Genomic DNA, 25,931 nt, shown 5'->3' on the forward strand with positions numbered 1-25,931 from the left:
GGAAGTCAGAATAAGATAGCTATCTTTAAAATAATCTAAAATATTTTACTCCTCTTGTGTTTATTTTATATTGTTTTAATTTATTTTTATTTTTGTATTTACAAAGGCTAGATAGTGTAGATTTATCGTTTGTTTTACATTAATATACATTCAAGGAATAAAATATCCAATATTTTATTTCTCCTCGTTAAAACATAACAATAAATAAAATAATAATTTTACTTATAATACTTATCAAAGAGATCGATGCTGTTTAGTAATAGGTAATTTAAATGTCCTCTTTATGTTTCTGCGAACCTACTCTGCAGATCGCCATCTTACATTTTCAACCGTTTTGTAACCTTGTATATATCTTGAAAGCATATAAGGTATTCGAAGAAGATTGTCAAATAAAAACGTAAGTATTATTTGAAGTTAGTTGCTTTAGAGATTCTTTTTATTTTACCACAGGGGTGTGTACAAACTATTATATTTAATTTTCGTTAGATATGAATATCGAAAAATGAGACAACGTTCCAATTTTGCATGTGAATAAAGAACCGCGGGTTTGTATTACTGTACACATAGATTCGAAAAAGTTGTAAAAAAACAAATATATAACAAATAAATGTTATCAAACGCAAGATAAATTACTTTTCTACCAAACTGGATATAATTTTCGTGTTTTTATTCAATGTAACATGTTTATTCAGCTCAAAAAACATACAATGTTTACCGATGTATTGGAACATTCAAGATGGCGTCTTATTCTCTCTTTAACACGGTAAGTGTGGGAAAAGATGTTATAAATAAAAAACCGGATAAAATACTGTTAAAAACTCGCTCAATATATGTTACTGTGACATAGGTTGACATATATTCGGCGGGTTTTTAATAGTATTTTGTATAGTTTTTTTTATTTATAACACCTTTTTCCATACTTACGGTGTTAAAGAGGGTGTGAGACGCCATCTTGAATTTTCGAATACATCGGTAAACACTGTATGTTTTTCGAGCTGAATAAATTGACTCTTAGTAATTGTACCCACTCCCAGAATGATGTGTTGTTTTTATAACTTTTGAAAAACACTCTTTCACCTGGTATGAAACGTTTACTGGGTACATAAGTGGTCACTAGTGACCTTGACTGTTTGGGTAAGAGCTTGTCAAAAACGGATCTCACTTTCCATGCAAACATCGTTGGTGTTTTCGGGTTGGGTGTAATCCAATACACGTGTAGAAATTGTTGAAGTGCTTCTATCCTCTCATTGATGTCCTTATCCATATTAGGCCAGTAGACATAGCTTCTCATCAAACTCTTCATACGATTTTTTCCAGGATGTCCTGTGTGAAAATCCCATAGAATTCGTTTTTGGAGACATTTGGGAATCACTACTCTTTCGCCATATAGTAAAACCTCATCGCAAAGCGAAAATACTTCTGGAACATTGCCCTTTGTAGCAATCTTAGTTTTTATGTTACCAATGAAGTCATCCTTGTCTGCTTCCCTTTTAATCTCCGGTAGAGACACCAGGAGTACTCTGATTGTGTTGCCCATCAATCTCTGTTTGTCCATAGAGTGGCAATGATAAAATCTTCAAACAGATTCCTTTTCAATGGTATTAGCCTAGATACGCTATCTGCATGGCAACTTTGTTTTGAAGATAAGTATTCCTGAGTGAATAGGTCCTCATATATCTGATAGAAAGCGTCAAATGTCCCTTCCAACTGCGGTTGGTAGTTGAACGTTTCTATAGTGTTCCATACTGGGAAAAAGCAAAACTTGTCCCTGTGTTCCATTCTATCAAATATTTTTAACAATAGCTCTTCTTGTCTCTTTTGTTGAAGTAGCATTCTCTCCTCCAACGCTTGTTGCCTCTCTTGAAATTGTAACTGGAGCTGTTAATCACGTTCTTTTACATTTTCCTCTGCTTTCTGCTGCTGGTTCATCTGAGCTTTGATTAGCTGTATTAATACTGCCTCAACGTCTTCCATCTTTTAATGGCTTTTCCAAATGCACAAAAAAAAATTATTTCCGTTTTTGACTGGAGAAGAGAGATAAAATAATAAAAAGAAATAAAATGTTCTTTCTTTGAGTGTGTGCATAATGAGGAGGGAGCAATGTATCCCTTGCTTTTTGGTAAAATCCTTAGAGATAACCCAATATGAGGGTGGACAAAAAAAAATTTTACTTGCGAAACAAAAACAAAAAAAATGTACTGCGATAAACCACATTTGCAAAAGAATAAAAATAATTGTGGAATTGTCTGGAAATTAACCAAAATGGCTTTTTTATGTGTGTGTATGGGGGGGGGGAGTTGTCCCCACGCGGCAGAAAAAAAGTTTTTCACTTTAGGCTGACAGTTAAAAATAGAATATTTCATAAAATTCCACTCAATGAAAAAAAGCCTTAATTTTAGTCCAAGTAAAACGAAAAGGGAAAAAAGAAACATTTCTCTCTCATTAAATATTGCATAACATTCACAGCAAAAAAAAATAAAGCCAAAAAAATTTTCACTTCGTTTGAAAAATGTTCAAATTTGCATAAGAATAAACCATAGACAGTTACAATAGAGTTGTTCTCGTGGTGAAATTTGGGTCAACATTTTTCTTTTTTTTCTCTCTTTTTTCTTTTAATAAGCAACCAACTTAATTTTTAAACCTTACAAAAATGCGTTTAGCGCAGTTTTTCTTTTCAATTTAAATATAGAGACAAAAAGATTAACTTACAATTTAGTCGATACTTTACTATGTGTTCCAACTACTAAAATTAAATCATTCCAACTACTAAAATTAAATCATTCCAACACATAAGAAATACAAAGAAATAACTACTAAAGTTAAACTATTCCAACACATAAGAAATACAAAGAAATAACTACTAAAATTAAATCATTCCCACACATAAGAAATACAAAGAAATACCTACTAAAATTAAATCATTCCAACACATAATACATACAAAGATATAACTACTAAAATTAAATCATTCTAACACATAATAAATACAAAGAAAAAACTTCTAAAATTAAATCATTCCAACACATAAGAAATACAAAGAAATACCTACTAAAATTAAATCATTCCAACACATAATACATACAAAGATATAACTACTAAAATTAAATCATTCACACACATAAGAAATACAAAGAAAAAATTTGTAAAATTAAATCATTTCAACACATAAGAAATACAAAGCAATAACTACTAAAATTAAATCATGCAAACAAATAATAAATACAAAGAAATAACCACTAAAATTAAATCATTCACACACATATGAAATACAAAGAAATAACTACTAAAATTAAATTATTCCAACACATAAGAAATACAAAGAAATAACTTCTAAAATTAGATTATTCCAACACATAAGAAATACAAAGAAATAACTACTAAAATTAAATTATCCCAACACATAAGAAATACAAAGAAATAACTTCTAAAATTAGATTATTCCAACACATAAGAAATACAAAGAAATAACTACTAAAATTAAATCATTCCAACACATAAGAAATACAAAGAAATAACTTCTAAAATTAAATTATTCCAACACATAAGAAATACAAAGAAATAACTTCTAAAATTAGATTATTCCAACACATAAGAAATACAAAGAAATACCTACTAAAATTAAATCATTCCAACACATAATACATACAAAGATATAACTACTAAAATTAAATCATTCACACACATAAGAAATACAAAGAAAAAATTTGTAAAATTAAATCATTTCAACACATAAGAAATACAAAGCAATAACTACTAAAATTAAATCATGCAAACAAATAATAAATACAAAGAAATAACCACTAAAATTAAATCATTCACACACATATGAAATACAAAGAAATAACTACTAAAATTAAATTATTCCAACACATAAGAAATACAAAGAAATAACTTCTAAAATTAGATTATTCCAACACATAAGAAATACAAAGAAATAACTACTAAAATTAAATTATCCCAACACATAAGAAATACAAAGAAATAACTTCTAAAATTAGATTATTCCAACACATAAGAAATACAAAGAAATAACTACTAAAATTAAATCATTCCAACACATAAGAAATACAAAGAAATAACTTCTAAAATTAAATTATCCCAACACATAAGAAATACAAAGAAATAACTTCTAAAATTAGATTATTCCAACACATAAGAAATACAAAGAAATAACTTCTAAAATTAAATTATTCAACCACAGAAGAAATACAAAGAAATAACTACTAAAATTAAATCATTCCAACACATAAGAAATACAAAGAAAAAACTTTAAAATTAAATCATTTCAACACATAAGAAATACAAAGCAATAACTACTAAAATTAAATCATTCCAACACATAATAAATACAAAGAAATAACCACTAAAATTAAATCATTATAACACACAAGAAATACAAAGAAATAACTTCTAAAATTAAATCATCCCAACACATAAGAAATACAAAGAAATAACTTCTAAAATTAAATTATTCCAACACATAAGACATACAAAGAAATAACTACTAAAATTAAATCATTCCAACACATAAGAAATACAAAGAAATAACTTCTAAAATTAGATTATTCCAACACATAAGAAATACAAAGAAATAACTACTAAAGGTAAACTATTCCAACACATAAGAAATACAAAGAAATACCTACTAAAATTAAATCATGCAAACAAATAATAAATAAAAAGAAATAACCACTAAAATTAAATCATTATAACACATAAGAAATACAAAGAAATAACTTCTAAAATTAAATCATTCACACACATAAGAAATACAAAGAAATAACTACTAAAATTAAATCATTCCAACACATAAGAAATACAAAGAAATAACTTCTAAAATTAAATTATTCCAACACATAAGAAATACAAAGAAATAACTTCTAAAATTAAATTTTCCCAACACATAAGAAATACAAAGAAATAACTTCTAAAATTAAATTATTCCAACACATAAGACATACAAAGAAATAACTACTAAAATCAAATCATTCCAACACATAAGAAATACAAAGAAATAACTTCTAAAATTAGATTATTCCAACACATAAGAAATACAAAGAAATAACTACTAAAGTTAAACTATTCCAACACATAAGAAATACAAAGAAATAACTACTAAAATTAAATCATGCAAACAAATAATAAATAAAAAGAAATAACCACTAAAATTAAATCATTATAACACATAAGAAATACAAAGAAATAACTTCTAAAATTAAATCATTCACACACATAAGAAATACAAAGAAATAACTACTAAAATTAAATTATTCCAACACATAAGAAATACAAAGAAATAACTTCTAAAATTAAATCATTCCAACACATAAGAAATACAAAGAAATAACTACTAAAGTTAAATCACAGTCAAAAATAAGAATCTGTGGCAGAATGGTTACAAAGTCTACATCAGACTAGCACAGAATTTGATTTAAGGTTTTCTTAGCACCATAAAGCTAGTTGCATGACAATGGCAGCGATGGCTCTTGAGTATTTAAATATATTGATCATAGTTTTTAAAAAAGATATCTTGTTATGTGCTGGAAACATATTCTATAAGCTGTTTAGCATAGATCATATACAATAATTTGGGATTTGATCTCTATTTTATTATTATTAACAATATCTGCATTATTCTATTTTTATTATTCCTTTATCAACTTTATTTTCTGGTAGCAAAACAAACGCATTAAATGTATTTTTCTGTCAAAAATACGAAATTAAACCTTAAAAGCATATTTTATTTTATGTTACTGCTAGGAACATTATAAAATAAACATATCAATAAATATAAATTTTTGTGCTTACATTTATTTTATTCTGTTCATTTTTTTTCAGGAAATGAACCAAGTTTATGCCTCTTTATTATGTGTGCAAGAATTATGCCCCCAAATATTTATAAAATAAATGTAATTTATAATTATTGAAACTTGTGCTTCATGGTTTTCTAAAATAAGTTCATAGTAAAGTATTTCTTCAGTTTAGCTCAAGATGCCTGCAATCATGATTCTTAAATATTATTTTACTACATTATTAAATATATTTTAAATATTTTGGATGAAAATTATTTAGACTAATTTCAATTGGAAAATAATATAAATAATAATAAAACTAGAAAATTCAAACGTTTCCAATGGCTTGAAATTTACTATATGTATTATTTATATTGTATTGATTGCAGCTTTTGCTGCCCGGGGCGGTTGGAAAATTTGCCGCCCTTACCTTCTCTGCTGGCGTAAAATTACCTGCCCTTTCCTGCTGGCATATAATTACATGTCCCTCTCTGCTGGCATATTATTACCTGTTTTGCCACCCCCGCCTACTGTTGGCATATGACAACCTGTTAAAACCTTTAAAATTCCCAAAAGCCCTCAAAATATTTATTTTCATTGAACTAATGTTTACACAATTCCCCCTTTTTTAATTTTATCTTAATTTAACAATTTCTTTTCAATAATTTGAATAAAAACGTAAACATTAATATATATATTAATATATAATATATATTAACGTATAATTCAAATTATAAAAAATATGTTCAATTAAATTAATTGGCTACACAAACAAATATAATAAATTAAAATGAGAATATTTGGGCACCTGAAAATGTTATGAAATGATAAAATCGTTTTTATTTACTTTTTTGTTGTTGTTAAAGTCCGAATTTTCACTAAAAAACATGGCTGTATCAAAGAGAGGATAGTCCGATGTAGTTTTCTTTTCTTTTTCTTCATAGTGTTATTATTAAGAGGTCAGCCTCTCGAACAGAAAATAAAATCGCCTTGTATCAGCGCTTTTTGAAATCTTTGTGTGTAATCGCTTGGTTTAAGCGCAAAATTCAAGAAATGGAAAGTCACATATTTTAGAAAACATTTTTTTTATAAATTTAAACGAGAATATTTGAAATTTGAATTTATAAATTGAAATGAGAACATTTGAAGGCATGAAAAGGTTAAGAAATGATAAAATAATTTTTATTTACTTTTTTATTGTTGTTATTACCGAATTTTCACAAAAAACATGGCTGTATCAAGTAGAGGACAGTCTGATGTAGTTTTCTTTTCTTTTTCTTCAGAATGTTTTTATTAAGAGGTCAAGCCTCCCGAAGAGAAAAAAATGTCTTGTATCCGTGATTTTGAAATCCATGTGTATATTCATTCAGTTTAAGCACGTGTAATGAAAAATAAAGACCTTTTAAGATATTAGAAAGGTTTTATTCAACATAAAATTCAGCAGGTACAACAACATGGTCGGTAACGAACGACTAAGTTGGGAAAAGGCACCAATTTCGTTCTATTTGTAAACATCTGGTGCGCATGCGCACTAGCGCTCTAAACTCACAACAGCACGAAATATGGGAAATTTGTTGTTGTTAATAATGTTTCAATCCTTTATAAAAATAGTTTTAATTTTTTTAAAAATGAATGTATTTATGAATTGAAAATAAGGATAAATTTATTTTTTGTGAGAGAACTATCGCAAGGCATCAAGTCAGTTGAAAATTTACAAACATACTTTTTGCGCTTTTTTTTGGCAAAGTATATAAATATTTGCTTTCTTTGATCTAATTTATGATTTTCTTTCTCACCCGCTTCACCAAAATGCTCACAAATTAATTTTGAATTTCTGGTGACAGATAAGAAGTAGCGATTTTCTTTCCCAGGTTAACATTCACCAAATGTTCATGGAGCATACTTGGCCAATAAATTTATCAATTCTAAAAAATCCCTTTGTTTTATTGATCTCTTTCGTCATTATGGATGTCTTCCCGGTGACCCCATAGTGTTAGATTCTCCTTGGCAAGAAACCTGATGATGTCCAGCAATCTAGCTAGAATTTCTCGCCATTTCTTAGTTTCCTTCTCAATAAGATGTTGCTCTACTTTGTCAACTATGTTTCCTTCAGCAAGTCAGATCTCTAGATCCTTCCAAAAGATAAAAACAAATCACTAATTAAATATTTAGAAATTTAAAAAGAATCGAAATCGGAAACCGTATCAGATCAGGAATTTAAGACAGAATCGGCAATTGAATCGGAATCAGGAAAACATTTGAAATCATCCCATCACTAGTATATACACATATATATATATACACACACACACACACACACACATATATATATATATATATATATATATATATATATATATACACCTAGGGGATTGGACAAAAGGACACCAGACAAAGCCCACCAGCTAATTAAAGCAAAAACCGATAAAATCCCAAATAAATCAAAAACATTAAAAATCATTTTTTACATCGGATATAACAACAACTTGGTTGCAAAATAATTATACAACGAGGTGAGGAATGATAGATGAATAAACAGCTAGACATTTCTCTACTCAAACATAGCCGTCTATTTCTTTGTTTGTTTTTCTTTTCTTTATTCTCATGATTCCGGCTCTTTCCGCATTGCTTTTGGCTTTTTAAAACTTCTATATAATCTTTTACCAGCAATGCTTCAAGCAAACTACCATTTACTCTTATTTGTATTTTAATTTAATTAAATTTAGGACAATTAGACACCGGGGAACTAATTTTGGCAAGGTATGAAAATTAAGCATCTACGGAAGAGGATGACCTCTAATCTGTAGTGAAATGGGGACATAAATGGATAGTCACATTCAATGCTGCCAAGACTAAACTGGTTTCCTTCAATAATTACAAGAAACCTTCTCTGCCACCAATAGCAATGGCCAGTGACTCCTTGTCTGAGAGTACATCTTTCAAACTGCTTGGCCTAACGTTCACAGGAAACATGAGTTGGAACAATTATATTGAAAACATTGCCAGGGCTGCTGCGAAAAAGGTAGGCTCTCTCTACTGTGCTAGAAAACTACTGACACCTGAAAGTATCCTGTACCTCTATAAGGCCACCATTCGCCCATGTATGGTGTATTGCTGTCACATTTGGGCTGGTGCATTTGCTACTAGTCTCTCGCTCCTAGACAAGGTTCAAAAGAGAGTAGCCAATCTGATAGGCCCTGAACTGGCATCTAAGCTTCAGCCTCTGTCCCATCGACGAAACGTTGCATCTCTCTGCTTGTTCTACAAGTATTTTAATGGTGAATGCTCTGACGAACTGCAGACACTTGTGCCCCCACGACGTAGACATCCTCGACAAACCCGACAGGTAGCTAAATCCCACCCCCACACAGATCCCTAGATGTAAAAGATCTTTCTACTCCAGTAGTTTCTTCCTCAGAACCGCTAGACTCTGGAATTCCATTCCAGGTTCCTGCTTCCCTAACTGTATTGACATGCAGAAGTTCATGTGTAACATGAACTGGCATCTTGCTGCCCAAATCCCAACATAGTGCCCCATTGTTGCTGCCCCTGATAGTATCCCCCTACACCAAAGTGGCAATGTGCCTTGTTTGGGGTGAAAATGTAATAAAAAAAAATGTCAATTTAAGATAGAGTTTAAAACCATTCTTGAAGACAGTATAGTTTTAAATAGGATTCAAGTGCCTCTCAAAGAAATATACATATTTTTAAATACTTACTCTTGTTTGAAAGCAAGTAAGTCGATTTTTCTAAGTTAGGTATGCGTTCTAAGGAGATTTTTTTGTATTATCTTTTACAATTATTATATTAATAAAAAAAAGTAAAAATTAAAATCCTATTACCAGAATATTATTCATCATAATAAATTTCGGTTTAATCATAAATATGTCTGTGATTATAAAATTTTGTTAATAGTTTGAAAACTATCAATTACTCTGTGATTATTCGAAACTTGACAGAAATTCAGCAGTATTTAAACTACCAAATAGAAAGCCATTTAAATAGTATTTGAGGTGTAGCGCTTAGTTCCCATTTAAAATTATATCCCCTGATATGACGATCATAAAATCTGGTTACAGTTAATTTTTATTCCATACTTGATTAATGTTTCTACAATTCCAAAATTATGTAATTTTCTTTTGCTTATTTTCCGTTGTATCATTTAATTATTAGTGATGTTTGTAAGTATTTTTCTTGACAAAAATGTTGTTTAATTTTTCAACATTTTTTGGAACATGTAAATCAACTACTTTCTTTGAAAAACCTAGAGAATTTATGCAACTTTTTTAAAACTGTTTTACAAATAAAATAAATTTTACATTGTATTTTGATGTTATTATCATTTTAGTTTTAGTGATAATTTCAAAACAATAAATATTTATCATTAGTACCACTAATGAAAAATTAAATTAAAAATTTAGAACAGTCGGTTTTGGAATTATAAATTAGGGACACGTTTTTACGATTCCGATACCTCTAAAAGTTCTGATTTTTTACAATCTTTTCGGTATAAAATTCCTAATTTTTGGTACCTTTTATTTGTTTTTATTATTTTTTTATTTTCTATTTTTATCTTCACAAAATGCCGCCCCCTGGTATATGCTGTTCATAAAATAGGAACACATTTTTCCGATTCCAATACCTTCAAAATTTCGGATTTTTTCAAAACTTTTCGGTATAAAATGTAAGATATTTTGTTAGCTTTTATTTATTTTACCTCCCAAAATGCCGCCCCTGATGTGGCTTGTAAAATATGAATACATTTTTCTGATTCCGTTACCTCCAAAAGTTCTGATTTTTTAAAAGCATTTTGATATAAAATTTCAAATGTTTTTAGCTTTTATTTATTTATTTTTTCTATTTTCTATTTTTAACCTCTGAAAATACCCCCCTGACATGTGCCGCTTGTACAATAGGGACACATTTTTCTGATTCCAATGTCTCCAAAAGTTCCAATTTTTTAAAACGTTTGCGTATAAAATTTAAGGTACTTTGTTAGCTTTTATTTATTTTTTCTATTTCTATTTTAACCTCCTCAAAATGCCACCACCCTGATATGGGCCACTCGTAAAATAGGGACACATTTTTCTGATTCTGATACCTCCAAAAGTTCCTAATTTTTACAACCTTTTCGGTAAAAAATTTCAAATTTTTTATTAGCTTTTATTTATCTTTATTTTTTCTATTTTCTATTTTTTAACCCCTTAAAATACCGCCCCCTGACATGGGGCACTCGCAAAATAGGGACACATTCTTCTGATACATCCAAAAGTTCCGATTTTGTACAACCTTTTCCATAAAAAACTCCGATTTTTTGTTAGCTTTTATTTATAATCTTTTCGGCATAAAATTTCAGATGTTTTGTAAGATTTCATTTTTTTTTATCCTCTCAAAATGCTACCCAGGCGGACTGCCTCCCCTGCCCCGCCCTTGCTACGCCACTGATTGATTAGGCTATTTGTCTCATCTTGAGTGTTATTTGTGCAATGTATTGATCGATTTGGTTGAAACGTTGCACAAATTACACTCAAGATGAGTACAAATGTCTGATCAAGACAAGTAATATAAATAATCAGCCCTCATCTAAAAAAATTCAGAAATTCCATTACACTACAGGAAGGTGTGATGCAAGATTGAAGGTGAGGAGTCAAGCTAGCACCTTAAAGGAGGAGCACACTGACATATTAAAAACTTCCCGAACATCCCCATCAGGACTCCTTTAGTAGGGTGCCTTAGGCAGCCAGCAATAAACTTATTCCACCTAAAAACCCTCGGCTGTATGTATAATATAATAATATTTTTTTCTTGATTGCTATTTAAACAAATATCATAGTTTCTACAAAACCAAATTATTTAATTAGTTTAGAAAGTTTTTTTTCATAACAAGTTACCTCTTTTTATATGAAAGAATATTAAATTTATCAATTTTTTCTTTCTGACCCTCAGTACTTTGAGTTAAATACAAGTTAAAAGTAAACTAGCATGGATCAGATTTTATTTTTAATGCATTTATGAACCACATGATATTAAAAATTAAAAATAATTACAAATATTTAGATCTATTTCTTTCTCTGTAATCTCTCCATATATGATATTTATACTCATCATCTGCCATAATAATTTCCCACTTCTGATTCAGCCTCAGTGGACTTCTATAATGTATGTCTACAAAATAAAATGTCGAGTTTTATATATGTTATTTTTATTTGTACTCAATATGAAAAAAATTGTACTCGTTTATTTTACTGTAATATTTGTTTAATATAAATTTCTCTTCATTTACAGATTACTGGTACAGTGAAAACTAATGGAATCAATTCAATTTAATTTAATCAACATAGGTTTATACATTACATGTTTCATTACCATTAAGAAAAGTGCGGGGAAGAAAAGCAAAAGAAGGAATGCAAACAAAGAAGAAAGGAGGGGGCGTTGTGAATTAAGACAGTTCAAAATACAGTTGACCAGCACCTGTCTAACTTCATTTTGAACTGATCCGTTGTTGGTCTGGTGACAACCTCAAGCAGCAGTTTATTCCAGGGAACCAATATGCAGATGGCAGATGTGGCTTTTTGTCAGCTTAACCAGAATCTCTGATGAAATAGCTTCAGTTTGTGTCCTCTCAGTCAACATTCGGGTGCAAGGGTGAAAAAAAATGAGATGCTTTTACTTTTCTGAAGCATGGATTAGTAGTTTCAAAATAAATTCCATAAGAAACATGCAAGAACAAATTGCAGCGAAACCGGTACAGAACCAGTACAGTCAAGAATAATCGAATCAAGGGAAAATATGAAATGTTTTTACTATTTTGAGGCATGGATTAGCAAGTTAAAAATTTTCATTGAATAATATATATGCAAAAGTATGTGATATATGTAAATAAGCATGTTAATAAGTAGGCATCTAATTAATATAAAATTTATTGTAAAAAACTGTCAATAAAAATCCACAAAGAGTTCTAATTCAATAACAAACATGCAAGAACAAACTGCAGAGAAACCTTACTTTTGTGAAATCTGTGGGTCAGCTTTTTCAACAAGTTACCAGTTAAAAAGGCATATTCAAACACACACTGGAGAAAAACCTTATTCATGTGAAGTGTGTGGGACAGCATTTTCTAAAAATTCTGATTTAAAAATACACACACGAATACACACTGGAGAGAAACCATATTCTTGTGAAGTTTGTGAATCAGCATTTTCAACAAGTTATCAGTTAAAAAGACATATTCGAACACACACTGGTGAGAAACCTTATTCCTGTAAAGTCTGCAATTCAACGTTTTCATTAAATTCCAACTTCAAAAGACATATGCTTACACACACTGGTGAGAAACCATATTCTTGTTTAGTGTGTGGATCATGTTTTACAACTAGTTCTCATTTAAAAACACACTTTAGAACACATACTGGAGAGAAACCTTATTTTTGTGACGTGTGTGGTTCTGCATTTTCAACGAATTCTCATTTAAAAATTCATTACTTGCGAACACATACAGGAGAGAAACCTTATTCCTGTGAAGTGTGTGGTTCAGCATTTTCTATTCAATCTGATTTTAAAACACACATGCAGACACACAGTGGAGAAAAACCATGTACTTGCGAGGTGTGTGGCTCAGAATTTTCAACGAATAGTAACTTAAATGTTCACATGAGAACACACACTGGTGAGAAACCTTATTCTTGTGAAGTGTGTGGTTCATCATTTACAACCAACTCTGACTTGAAACGACACATGCGGAGGCACACAGGCGAGAAACCCTATCAATGTGAAATCTGCAGTTCAGCTTTTTCAACCAATTGGGAATTAAAAAAACACACACTTTCACACACTGGTGAAAAACCATATACATGTGAAATTTGCAGCTCGAAGTTTTCAACCAATTGGGGATTAAAAAAACACATGATGTTACACTCTGGAGAAAAATCTTATTCTTGTGCAGTTTGCAGTTCAGTATTTGCAACAAATACAAAATTAAAAACACACATGCAAACTCACGCTAGTCAGAAATATTCTTGTGAAATCTGCGGTTCAGAACATGCAACAAATTCTGAATTGAAATGCCATTTACAGAAAAGCCATGGAGAGAAACCATATTTGTGTGAAGTCTGCAAGTCGACATTTTCAACAAATACTAAGTTAAAAATTCATATACGCACACACACAGGGGAAAAGCCCTTTGCTTGTGAAGTATGTGGTTCCGCATTTTCAACAAATTCTGAATTAAAAAGACATGCACGCACACACACTGGAGAGAAACCTTTCTCTTGTAAAGTTTGTGGTTATGCATTCTCAAACAATTCTGACTTGAAAAGACATTTGCGCAAACACACTTGTGAAGTGTGTGGCTCAACATTTTTAAACAACTGGGAATTAAAAAACCACAGCAGATCACATACTGAAGAGAAAGCTTATTCATGTCATGTCTGCAGTTCAGCATTTTCAACTGATTTAGAATTGAAAAAACACATGCCAGCACATACTGGAGAGAAACCTTATTCTTGTGAAATCTGCAGTTCACCATTTGCGACCAGTTCTCTGTTAAAACGACATATGCGAACACACACTGGTGAGAAACCCCATTCTTGTGATATCTGCTCTGCAGCATTTGCACAAAATTCTGACTTAAAAAAACATTTGCGAACACACACCGGAGAGAAACCTTATTCCTGTGAAGTCTGTGGCTTAGCTTATTCAACCAATTCTCAATTAAAAAGACACATACGATCACACACTGGAGAATATTATTCTTCATTTCTTACCTTACTCAAGGTTTAGTGATGATTCTCATGAGATCACTCGGATATTTTTGTAATGTGTAAAGGAATATAGTTCTACGAGGCCCTTTGATCTTTTAATTGTAAATGAACTACAATATATTGAAACAGTCATGCCCCTAAAATATTTTCAGCAATGCTAATGTGAAGATATTTCTCAATAGAAAACCCTGACCAAATATTTAAATGATAAAAACTAGGAGAAAGTTTCTTAGAGTAAAAAGTCTTTTCTGTATGGCTGAAAATAATTAAGCGTTTCTTGCGATAGTATGACAAATGATAAAAAGGTGGATACTCCACTAAAGCAACTAAGCTAAAAATAATTTAAAAGAGACTTCTAACAAAAAAACCAAACTCATGAGGAAATAAAGTATTACCCTCCAAATGAGCCTCTTCTTTGCTTAAAACTGATTTAAAATAGAAAATAGGGAAATCTTATTCTTTGAAGGTTATCGTTTTCAGAGAACTTTAATTTTTAAAATTCCGAAATACTTGAAAAATATACAATTGATTAATGCCAGTATTTTTAATCATATTTAAAGGACATGCAAACAAATTTTATATAAAACAATTTTCTTGCAAAGTGTATTACTTAGCATTTTCAGATAGTTCTTTCTTTATAAAACTTTAAAGAACCCACACTTAAGACCAGCCTCAATCTTTTTGTCTGTTGTTAAAGTTTACGTTTAAAACGGAAATATAATTTATTATAATTATGCAGAGATTATGTAAGTCATTTTTTTTCTATAAGATCACTTTTCAAAAGTTATTTGATGCACAAAGTAAAAACTGACAAGCCTATTAAACACAAGATTAAATGACAAGTATATTAGTAGCCTGGTAAGACCACAGAGGAGATAACCCAGCAAAAAAACCCTATGCAAAATTCATCCCAAAGCAGCAAAACTGAAGCTTGCTTGCTAGGACACTGTATATACAAATGTAGGCAAATTTGGGCATATTTTATTTCTTTGAAAATATAGGTTCTTTTTTACCAATTGCCATAAATTGTAAGCATAGATTAGTATTATAATCTTTAAAAAGCCTGCAAATTTTCTTGTAGTTTCGTCAGATAGAACCAAAGATATAAGCATTTCAATATTCAATTTGGCTACGAGTATAGATATATTTCTCTATATATACATATTTCACCTTTTTGGCAGTTTTATAAGTTCCAAATTTCAGGAACTATTGATCAGAATTTAACAAATGAAGGTTCGTTGAAAAGGAATTTACCTGAATTGTGTTGTGGGCTATATGATATTTGCCTTTAAGGTCGCACATTAAGGAGGTCATCCATCATCCGAGCCATTTTTGGCTCTTTTTACAGCCATAAAATATTTCTATAAAGTCACACTCTCTTCCAACTCCAGAAATCCTTTAGAATTACAGGTTTCCGAGGGTGCTGAAAACGAAAATAACATTTAAAATTTTAGAAAACGAATAGTTTCTAAGATATGAAGAAATTATAGTTAAAAAAAGTGAAGGATCACTTTTGTATATTAATTTAACAAGCCCGCTTTATGGCCATCTTTTGTGAGATCCCACTTTATGGCCACCTTTTGTGGGGTCTGTTATTTTTTTTTTTGAAGGGTGGTGTTTATTATGGCTTGGTAGATCAACACAAAACCTTAAAACACTATATAACTATATATTTCGATAGGTTTTCTGGTGTCCTGAAAATAAATATTGCATTTAAAATTTCTGCAAATTAGTATTTTTCCAAGTATCAAGGAAAAAATATGCGCATACAACAATGGCAACCACATATAAAAAATTACATTACTTTATACTCGGAAAAATACTTATTTGCATAAAATCTAAATGCAATATTCGTTTTCAGCATACCCTAATGCCTATAAAGAACAGCGTTTAAAGGTAGGTTTTGTGTTGGTCTACCAGGCCACAACTACCAAATAAACACCACCCCTAAAAAAATAACAGCCCCACCCACCAAAAAGGTGGCTATAAAGTGGGCGTTCATTTTACGTTAAATTAATATAGAAATAAAGGTGACACTCATTTTTTTAAAACTATAATTTCTTCTTATCTTGGAAACTACTCATTTCTTGGAATGTTAAATGTTATTTTCGTTTCAGCACTCTTGAAAACCTATAATAGTGGTAATTTTAAATGATTTTTGAGGGTGAAAAGATACTGCACCTTTACCAATGTTTAGCTCATAGTCATTTGTTTTCTTTGTGTTGCATATGAATTACACAATATCTGACATTTCCCCAAAACCTATGGTTTTGATGGAGGGGAGACTAAAACTTGCGGCTCTGATTTCAAATGATCTGAATTAACAGCAAGCAGAGACTTCATTCCATATATTTCTTATTTGCTATATCATTCCTCTTTGGTTTTCATACATGAAGTAAATTTCACAGTGTATAAAGATTATTTGATACTGGAGATATTGTTGTGTCTGCACAAATAATTAACAAGAACATGGAAAGTAAAGGTATACAATAATATATTAGGAAGAAAAGTTATATACATATTTACATGTCTTCAGATATACTTCAGTTGGAGATATTCCGGCAGGTGGCGTGTTGCATATCTTACTGGAGGCAATATAGGCGTCTTGCCTACTTGGCCGTCGGTTGCTGAACTCCCCTGGTATTGGTGATTGATATCTTTATATATCTCTCTCACCCGCCTATGTTAATTAGTGGGCGTCTCCACAACATTACCCTATTTCCAAAAGAGGGGAGATATAATATATGCGAAATATTTGGAATCAAGTCTCCCCTTGCTGTTATTTCAGATCATTTGAAACCATAGCAGCAGTTTTAGTCTTCCCTAAAAATCTCTGTATATGAATTTGACATCCAAGAACCTTCTCTGGGAAAGTCAACCATGAACAAATATTCTTCAGAGTATGGCTATGTACTGGGTTATATCATAGCTTTATTTCTTTAAATGTTTTTTTATCCATTTAATCTATGTGTAACATCACACATGTTAATATAATAACACGTTTGTTTTAAGATATAGACACTCAGGGCCCAACATGTTTTAGACTCAATCGCAAAGGAGACAAAGAATAGGAAAGAACTTTAATTCCTATTTCAGGTTTTTAGAAAAGACTTTATTTCTCATTCTTCTGCTATGCGTGACTTCTCATTTTGGCTGTGACGTCACCCATGTCTCTAACATGATCGTCTTCTTTAATGTCCACGTCGGTCTGTGCATGCATTTTTTTTTTATAGTCTTTCTTCCTTACCAAGTTGTCACTTTGCATACAGCTGCCATACATTAAAACCTGCTCCAAAGCAAATTAGTAACAAGTACACAAAAACATGACCGCATAAATTCAAATAAAATGTCAGTGTTGAGTTAGTTCAATCGTTTCATTTTATCATTTTTTTCTTTTCCCTGTTAGAAATCCCTTCCTTTATTTATTTTCTAAAACGGGGAATTCCAACATATTTCTCTAAGTATTTAAAGACAGTATTTTAATACAGTGAAAGGGGGTAACTCAGTTAAATGCTTCAAAAGTGAGAATGTAGTTTTTTTTTCAGAAATTGCCTGGAAGTGTCAAAATATTTCAGCTTTGTTGTCCAAAATTAAAGTTTTAAATGTTAACAATATATTATAAACCAATTAACTTCGGACAGGAATAAATCCAAGTGCCATTGGATAGAGTTTGAATTTTTGTTTTGTACTGTCTGTAAATTCACCAAGCTGACACACAATCTTTTTATTTTAGCAATAAAGTCACTTTATTGCTCAGAGACAGTCTTCATGACAGATTTGTTTATTATATATTTGTTTGTTACTTTTTAGTAGTACGATTTTTTTCTTATGCATTCTTTTCTCATTTTCTCAGACAATATTCACAATTTATCTTCTTATCATGTTCGTCATATTAATATTTCTCTATTTATGTTCGATAGATTCCCACGCCAACTGCTCAAATAGTGTTTTATTTAAAACCTTCCTCTACAAAATTTTTGGACTAAACACTTGCCTAGTCCTCTGACTTATGTTTCTAAATCGCTCAGCTCCATATAGCGTTATTAAAGACAACACTAGTTAATTTAATCTTTTGTGTTAATCTACAACCCTTTTTGTCTCTTAACTGTCCAACCACTTTGGACGAGATTACTCGAGATAATTACAGCCCATATTTTTTCTTAACTGTTCAGCCCTGTTTTGCATGATAATTATGGTTGACACCTGATTCAAAGAGCCAGAGACATTATCTGTTCCCCCGACTTAATCATATATCAACATATTACAAGACAATGCATTTTCATTTTTATCACATTCCAGTACTATCATGTTGGACTAGGGTTAACTTTTATTTATCTTTGGCAGCCATTCAACACACTGTTTACTTACTAATTACTTCTACTTTCTGCTATTTTCTAGACTACATTTGTTCATAAACCGGTTTGGCGGAACTAACCTATGTTACCTACTAACAGACTATTTCAATCTCAATAAATATCAGAAGACTAAGTCGTAAGGATTCAGTCAATATCCAGTGGACCCACCTAGGTTGTTCATCAGTTAACAACTCACCTATTGTATGCTTTGCAATACGTGTTGTTACTTTAGTTTGGCATTGTTTTTCTTTGTACATTTTCAACAGGACTATAACATGGCTAAATTACATTCCACATCTGGGAAATTTGATCCATTATCTGAATTCTGTCAGCAACTCTCAGACTATTTATAGACAAATTCTTCATAATATATATCCTCCATAGGATTGTAAGTATCTTAAATGCTTAGTGGACACTTATCTTACTACTATAGTGGCAATGTAACCACTGCATCTTTTTTTTAAATAAAGATCTCTAGTTTTAGGATCAATGAATAATATTCTGTTAACGTCCTGTCTTACGTGACTTTTTTAAAATTAAAGATGACTTTAAACATAACTATTTCTGTGTTCGCTATTAGATTTATAAGAATCCAAGTAAGAAAGTACCGAAAAAAATGAAAACACTAGACACAATTTAAAAACCTACGATTAGAAAAAACGATTATTTATAAGTCACTCAGCATAGTGCTTGCTAAGAATTAGGCGTAGTGATTTTTAACTTTAGTAACCATAAAATAAAAACTAGAGGTATTTAGTATTCGCAGACGAGGGTCGATCTTTGAATAGCTTGAATACAATTTATGTAGGGAAACGTGCGACTTACCTAATTAGCACGTGTGCATAATTCAACGGGTCGGTCGGGGAATGAAATGAATGAAGAAGAAAGAAACAAAAATGGCTGCCATCTCTTTATATGCCTGCAATGTGACCACCTGCTATGCAAATGATATGCTCCTGGTTGGAGATAAAAGAGGGTTGATTTTTTAGAGGGACGTTCATTTTGAAGTTAGATTTCGAAGAAATAAGCAGAAGTTCGTTGGGAGTTCAGAGAAGGTGCATTACATATATGGAAGTTGGAAGTTTGGACAAAAGTGTTAACCTTATCCAGGAAATTATTGGTGTGACGGGCGGAAGAAATAACGCTCAAGTTATTGAATTATAATTTACAAGAATTTAAATGCGTTCCTTTCTAAATGTTCAATTCTAACTCCTTGCCCAGAACCTAATAAGCTACTTGCTTCGTTAACTGAGCATGGAATTATGTTTCCCTATAATATTACATTACCAAGTCATAATGCTAGAACTTTTGTCTGTGATTAAAGACTTATAGTCATGTGCAGGAAATGAATAAGGCTTGCTAGTCAGATTAATGGCGACCAAGCTGTAGTCAACACGTCTGTGTCTTATCTTTTTTTCTCAACTTGACTCTTCCGAACCGGGACATCCAGAATATCATATTGAGCGAAGAGGTAAAATCAAAATCTTTAGTCATGAATTCACACCACAAATTTTCAGAAATATTAATAAAGGCCAGCGGCGGTTTATCAGTTTTCCCAAGTTTCAGTGTCAATGCAGGTCAGACCACAACTGCCGTTCATTGGAAAAACTGATAGACAAGCTGGAGAATCTGCATTGCTTTGGACATTGACAATGATAAAAAAGGCAAATAACCTTCATTATGCAGGAAATGAAGTTTTCGATATATTTCATTATTTCACAGATCAGCGAAGGTGCAACCACCATCTCATATGATGGTTCGTTAGTATCAAACGAGTATGAAGCTACAAAAAGTCGTCTGTCTCAAAAATACTTCGTACGAAATTTTCAAGTTTTGATGGGCTATGTCAAATCCAGACTCCTACCATTCATGACTACGGACCTAGGGTTCCACATGTGAATTTGAAAATACCGACTGGGAGATCATAGCTCCAATTCTACAGGGATGTATATCGTCTAAAGTTAGAAAAAAGGGCTTTAAGAGACAAGTAGTTCTGGACAAAGCTAGAGCGATTGAAGTGGTTCATACACGTGCTACAGACATGGAACAGTGACCTACACGCGCTTCATAGCAGTGAGAATGACACGCATCGTACGCACAGGAACAGTAACAACAATAACACCAACAGTGGAAAAGACACTCGTTTTAGATCTTGGCAGCAAAATAGTCGCCTTTACACTCGAATAACCCACCATGTGGCGGACAACAGACCTGCTACTATTGCGGGTACTCTCCAACGCACTTGACTTGTCCAGCCTGAAGAAAAAGTGTAAAAACTTCCACAAAAAGAGAATCACTTTGCAAGAATATGCAACGCTAAAACGGTAAGAGAAATTCGTTTCACTGATCCTTCCGCATCCCCTTCTATATCTCGTGATAGGTTTGTATACTCAATTAAATTTACAAAGTCACCTAAGACACCGAAAGTTACCGCCTTTGTGAATAATTCCCCAGTAATTTACATTTTAAACACTGGTACTAGTGTCAATATAATCGCCGGATGTGTATACAATGGTCTTAAACACAAATTATCTGTATACAAGACTACAACTCGGATATTTGCATACAGGTCGAAACATGCAATTCTTATCCGACGATTTATCAATGCCGATATAATATTTGGAGACAAGTCCCACAGAGCCAAGATATTCATGGTCGACAGTGAAAATCCCTTACTTAGACTGCAGAATTTAATTTGTGCCCACTCTGCTGAAGCACTAGCATGATAACATTTAATTGTATGTTTAACATGACGATCCCTATTCTAGACGAATTTCCTAAGCTGTTTGATGGAAAAATTGGAAACATTTCTGGAGTCACGATCAATCTCCTCATTGACTCCTCGATTTCCCCAGTAGAACAGCGACACCGCAGAATACCTTTCCATGTGCAGAAAGATTTGGAGACAAAATTAAAGCATATCTGAGAAATTGACATGATTGAAGAAGTTACAGGACCTACCCCTTGGGTTAGCCCTGTTGTTGTAATATAAAACATCATATGCTGCGGGCACACTTATACGTGCGGGACTACCAGAAGTTCCGGTTTCTGTCCCTGAGAAAATAAACACGCTGCTCCGGCCCTTCCTGAATCAGGCTTCGTCTTCATTCCTTATTACAGATATTACTTCATGGTGGCAAGCGCTAAAACAGAAACACAAACAAAGGAGGACTCCTTACACATTCCAAAGCCTGGACTATCCTCCGTATGGAAAAGAAACAAGAACAAACCGACACAGAAAAACTACGACAACGTCAGCCATATTGTCCTTCCCGACTGAACGCTTCTTGTGAGTAAAACAAAGAGAAAAATTTGTGTGTCAAACCAAGCATAACTTTTTATTTCGTCTAATGCACAGTGTGTAACCCGATGGGGACCGGGAGACCTTGCTAGTTGATTAAAGAACAGCTTGTATTCTAGGTGGCCCATTGACACGAATTCAGGAGAATTCGCACAACTGGACTCTAATGATGATGATGATAGTTTGATGTTGTTTTAAACAATACGTCTGTTTCTTGGTGGACAATCAAAATGATCTTCCCTCCCCCTCACTGGGAATGAATGCCACAGCGCATGTCAACGCCAAAATAAGTCATAAAGATTAATACAAGAGGATGTGCTAAGGAAGGTAGAAGAGGACACAGACTGGTGCTCCAGTTTGGCTTTCAGCACAAAAAGGGATGGATCTCTCAAGAAACTAAACTCCAGTTTAGATGGATCTCTCAGAAACTAAACTCCAGTTTGAAGAGATGTCCCTACAAAATACCCACAATAGAAGAATTGAACCCGAAGTTTGCAAAGGTAAAAGTATTCAGTAAGCTTGAGGCGAAAGCGGGATATTGGTCAATTCACCTGGATAAACAATCCCAGATACTGACAACCTGTAGAACACCCTTTGGAAGGGTTTGCTGGAAACGATTGCCATTCAGCTTGTCTCGCAAGAGATATTCCAGGCAAAAATGGATCGGATCCTTGAAGGTCTAGATGGTGTTGCTAGCATAGATGACGATGTGGCAGTATACGGAGAGGATGAAGAAGAACACGACAGAAACTTGTAAAACTTAATGAACCGAGCAGTTAAAACTGGTCTTGTTTTTAACAGTAAAAAATGTTCCATCAGAAAACGTAGTATTACATTTTCAGCAATATATACACACTTACCGGCATCAAGCCAGACCTTGCCAAAGTATGTGGCATTCAACAGATGCCACAACCGCAAAACAAAGACGAATTACAGCGCTTCTTAAGGATGTTAAACTATCTTTCCCAATACATACCAAACTTTGCTGAAAAAGCTCACCCATTGCGCAGCCTCCTAAGATCACAAATACCTTCTATATGGGATCTAGACTACCAACGATGCTATAACGACCTAAAAAAATGATCACTGCCGACGCCCTCTTATCATACTACGACAACACAAAACCATTATCACTGGAAGTAGATACATTGCAGAAGGGTTGGGGGGGGGAGGTAGCCCTGACACAGGAAGGCAAACCAATTGCGTTTGGTTCCGAAACGCTTACCAAATGCCAATCTAGATACAGTAACATTGAGCGCGAAATGCTAGCAATAGTGCACGGTATCCAGCGTTGCCATATGTACCTATACGCAAGCATATTCACAGTAGTGACCGACCACAAACCGCTCGTCACTATATGTGCAAAGCCACTACACTCGGCACCACCACGTTTGCAACGTATGCTTTTAAAGATACAAGGCTACAACTTCCGGGTAGTCTACCGCCCGGGCAAAGATATGATCCTTGCAGACACACTTAGCCGATTGCACAACCCAGAAAACAACAATGTCGTTGAATTGGATAAAAGAATCGATGGCATAGACACAAGTTGATAATCGACATCATATTGAGTGAGGGTGGCGAAGGACCTGAGAACCTTTGGTTCGAGAGGCTGGTGCAGAGAAGACAAAACTAGTGACTACGTTTACTGTTGCTTGCATTTATCTTTCGTAGATTGCTTGACATTACATTACATTAGATTACATTACCATCGCAACCATCAATTTCTCAATGGAGAAAATAACTTTGCTATGCAAAGAAGCAACAAGAGACAGAACACTGAATCTTCTGAAAGAAATTGTATTTAAAAGACGACCAGAAACTGTTCGAGATCTACCAACCGACATCCGAGTATACTGATCATTCCGCGACGAACTGGTTGTCGAGGCAGGAATACTTTTCAAAAGACGACAAGTTCTGATTCCAGAAACTATATGAGATGACATTCTCCGTCAACTCCATGAAGCCCATCAAGGCATTGAGAAAACCCGCCGCATTGCAAGAGATAGTATCTATTGGCCAAACATCAACAAAGATATCGAAAAAATGTGCCAATCGTGTTTGCTCTGCCAGGAACACCAGGATGCAAACAAACGTGAATTACTCGACCCACACATTTCATCACAACCGTGGCAACACATTGCATCAGACCTGTTCGAAATAACTGGACGGTAGTACTTCCTTACTGCCGGCAGATACTCGAAATACCCAGTGATTGATGAAATTCCTACGCCTGTAACGAGCAGAACGGTAGCTGACAAAATCAAAAGCTACTCATCCCTATTCGGGCGACCAGACCAGATCATGACAGACACGGCCCACAATTCACCGGACAAGCTTTCCAAAACTTTACCACATTATTGGGTATTAAACATACCATCAGCTCACCACACTTTGCTTGAAGCAAGGGATTTATTGAGAGACATGTACGACATGTCAAATCGATAATTAAAAAATGCCTTAAAGGCAAAGGTGACATACAGTTAGCACTAGTGCAGATCAGAGCAACCCTGATAGACAGCAAGTTACCATCACCCGCTGAACTACTATTCGGCCGAGCCATATTCACGACACTACCCAGCCGAGTAGAGCCAAGAAAAGAAAAACACCGACAACAATTAGAGGAAAGGTCAAAAGAAATGAAGAGAAACAATGACAGTAGTATGCAATATGTAGACCTACCACCACTATATCCAGGACAACATGCGACCATAAAAACAAAGCCAACAGGGTGTGGTACTTACTCTGGGATCATAGTCCAGAAGGATGATGACAACCCAAGGAGCTACATTGTACAAACTCCAAATGGGGCAAGACTCCGCCGCAACAGAGCCCACCTCCATGCTGTACCAATACCGACCACAAAGAGGAAAGTCCACTTTGCCAACCCAGCATCAACAACAGCACAGAACGTGGAACAACCCTATCTACATAACGGCCAAAAACAAACTACCCCAGCCCACAACAATGCAAAAAACACACTAGAAGACGACCAAGTCCACGAAAGCCCAACTCGTACTCGATCTGGACGAGGCATAAAAACCCCAACAAGATTCAAGGACTAAATATAAACAACTTGCACACTAAACACACACATAACTGGCCAACATAACAGACTAACCACTTCACACCCTCTCAGTAGAACTTTAATTAACTTAGAACTGAGTCTTACACACACAAATACATAACTAAACAGGGGGGATGTTGTAATATGAAACATCATATGCTGCGAGCGCACTTATACATGCGGGACCATCAGTCAGGCTTCGTCTTCATTCCTTATTACTCCAGTTGTGATAGTCCCCCCCCCAAATGGTGGTGTACGCATTTGCATTAACACGAGGAAGATAAATAAAGCCATCCAAAGAATAAATCATTCAGTGCCGACCGTGGATGATCTAATAGCAGATCTAAACGGTTCTACAGTGTTCAGCAAGCTAGACCTATCCAATACACATCACCAAGTAGAACTTGGAGAACCAAGCAGGTATATAACGATATTTGCCACACATGTAGGCGTATTCCACTACAAGCGTCTAGTTTTTGTCCGATTATGTTTGTTTCATTATATGATACGGGATGAACCTTATTAAAAAAGACACCAGGAGACAAGATACATTTAAGCGTGATAAGCCATGGAGCAAGTCCATGTATTAATTTTTTCTGACCACAAGGGACGCAACTCTTGTATTGTTGTATATTAAAGAGTTGACCGAAGGGGACA

At 33.2% G+C, this 25,931-nt stretch overlaps 1 protein-coding gene across 1 annotated transcript; it reads left to right on the plus strand.

Moving 5' to 3' along the window:
• Positions 1-310: 310 nt before the first annotated feature.
• On the plus strand, positions 311-18,320 carry LOC145293063 (uncharacterized). The gene is made up of 2 exons (XM_080139415.1): positions 311-397; positions 12,078-18,320. Exon 2 carries the CDS (start codon positions 12,768-12,770, stop codon positions 14,568-14,570), a length of 1,803 nt encoding a protein of 600 aa, XP_079995541.1. The 5' UTR covers positions 311-397; positions 12,078-12,767; the 3' UTR covers positions 14,571-18,320.
• Positions 18,321-25,931: the final 7,611 nt, after the last annotated feature.

The sequence above is a fragment of the Euprymna scolopes genome, chromosome 14 (genome assembly GCF_053919585.1).
Source record: "Euprymna scolopes isolate OS-2025 chromosome 14, ASM5391958v1, whole genome shotgun sequence".
Taxonomy (NCBI): domain Eukaryota; kingdom Metazoa; phylum Mollusca; class Cephalopoda; order Sepiida; family Sepiolidae; genus Euprymna; species Euprymna scolopes.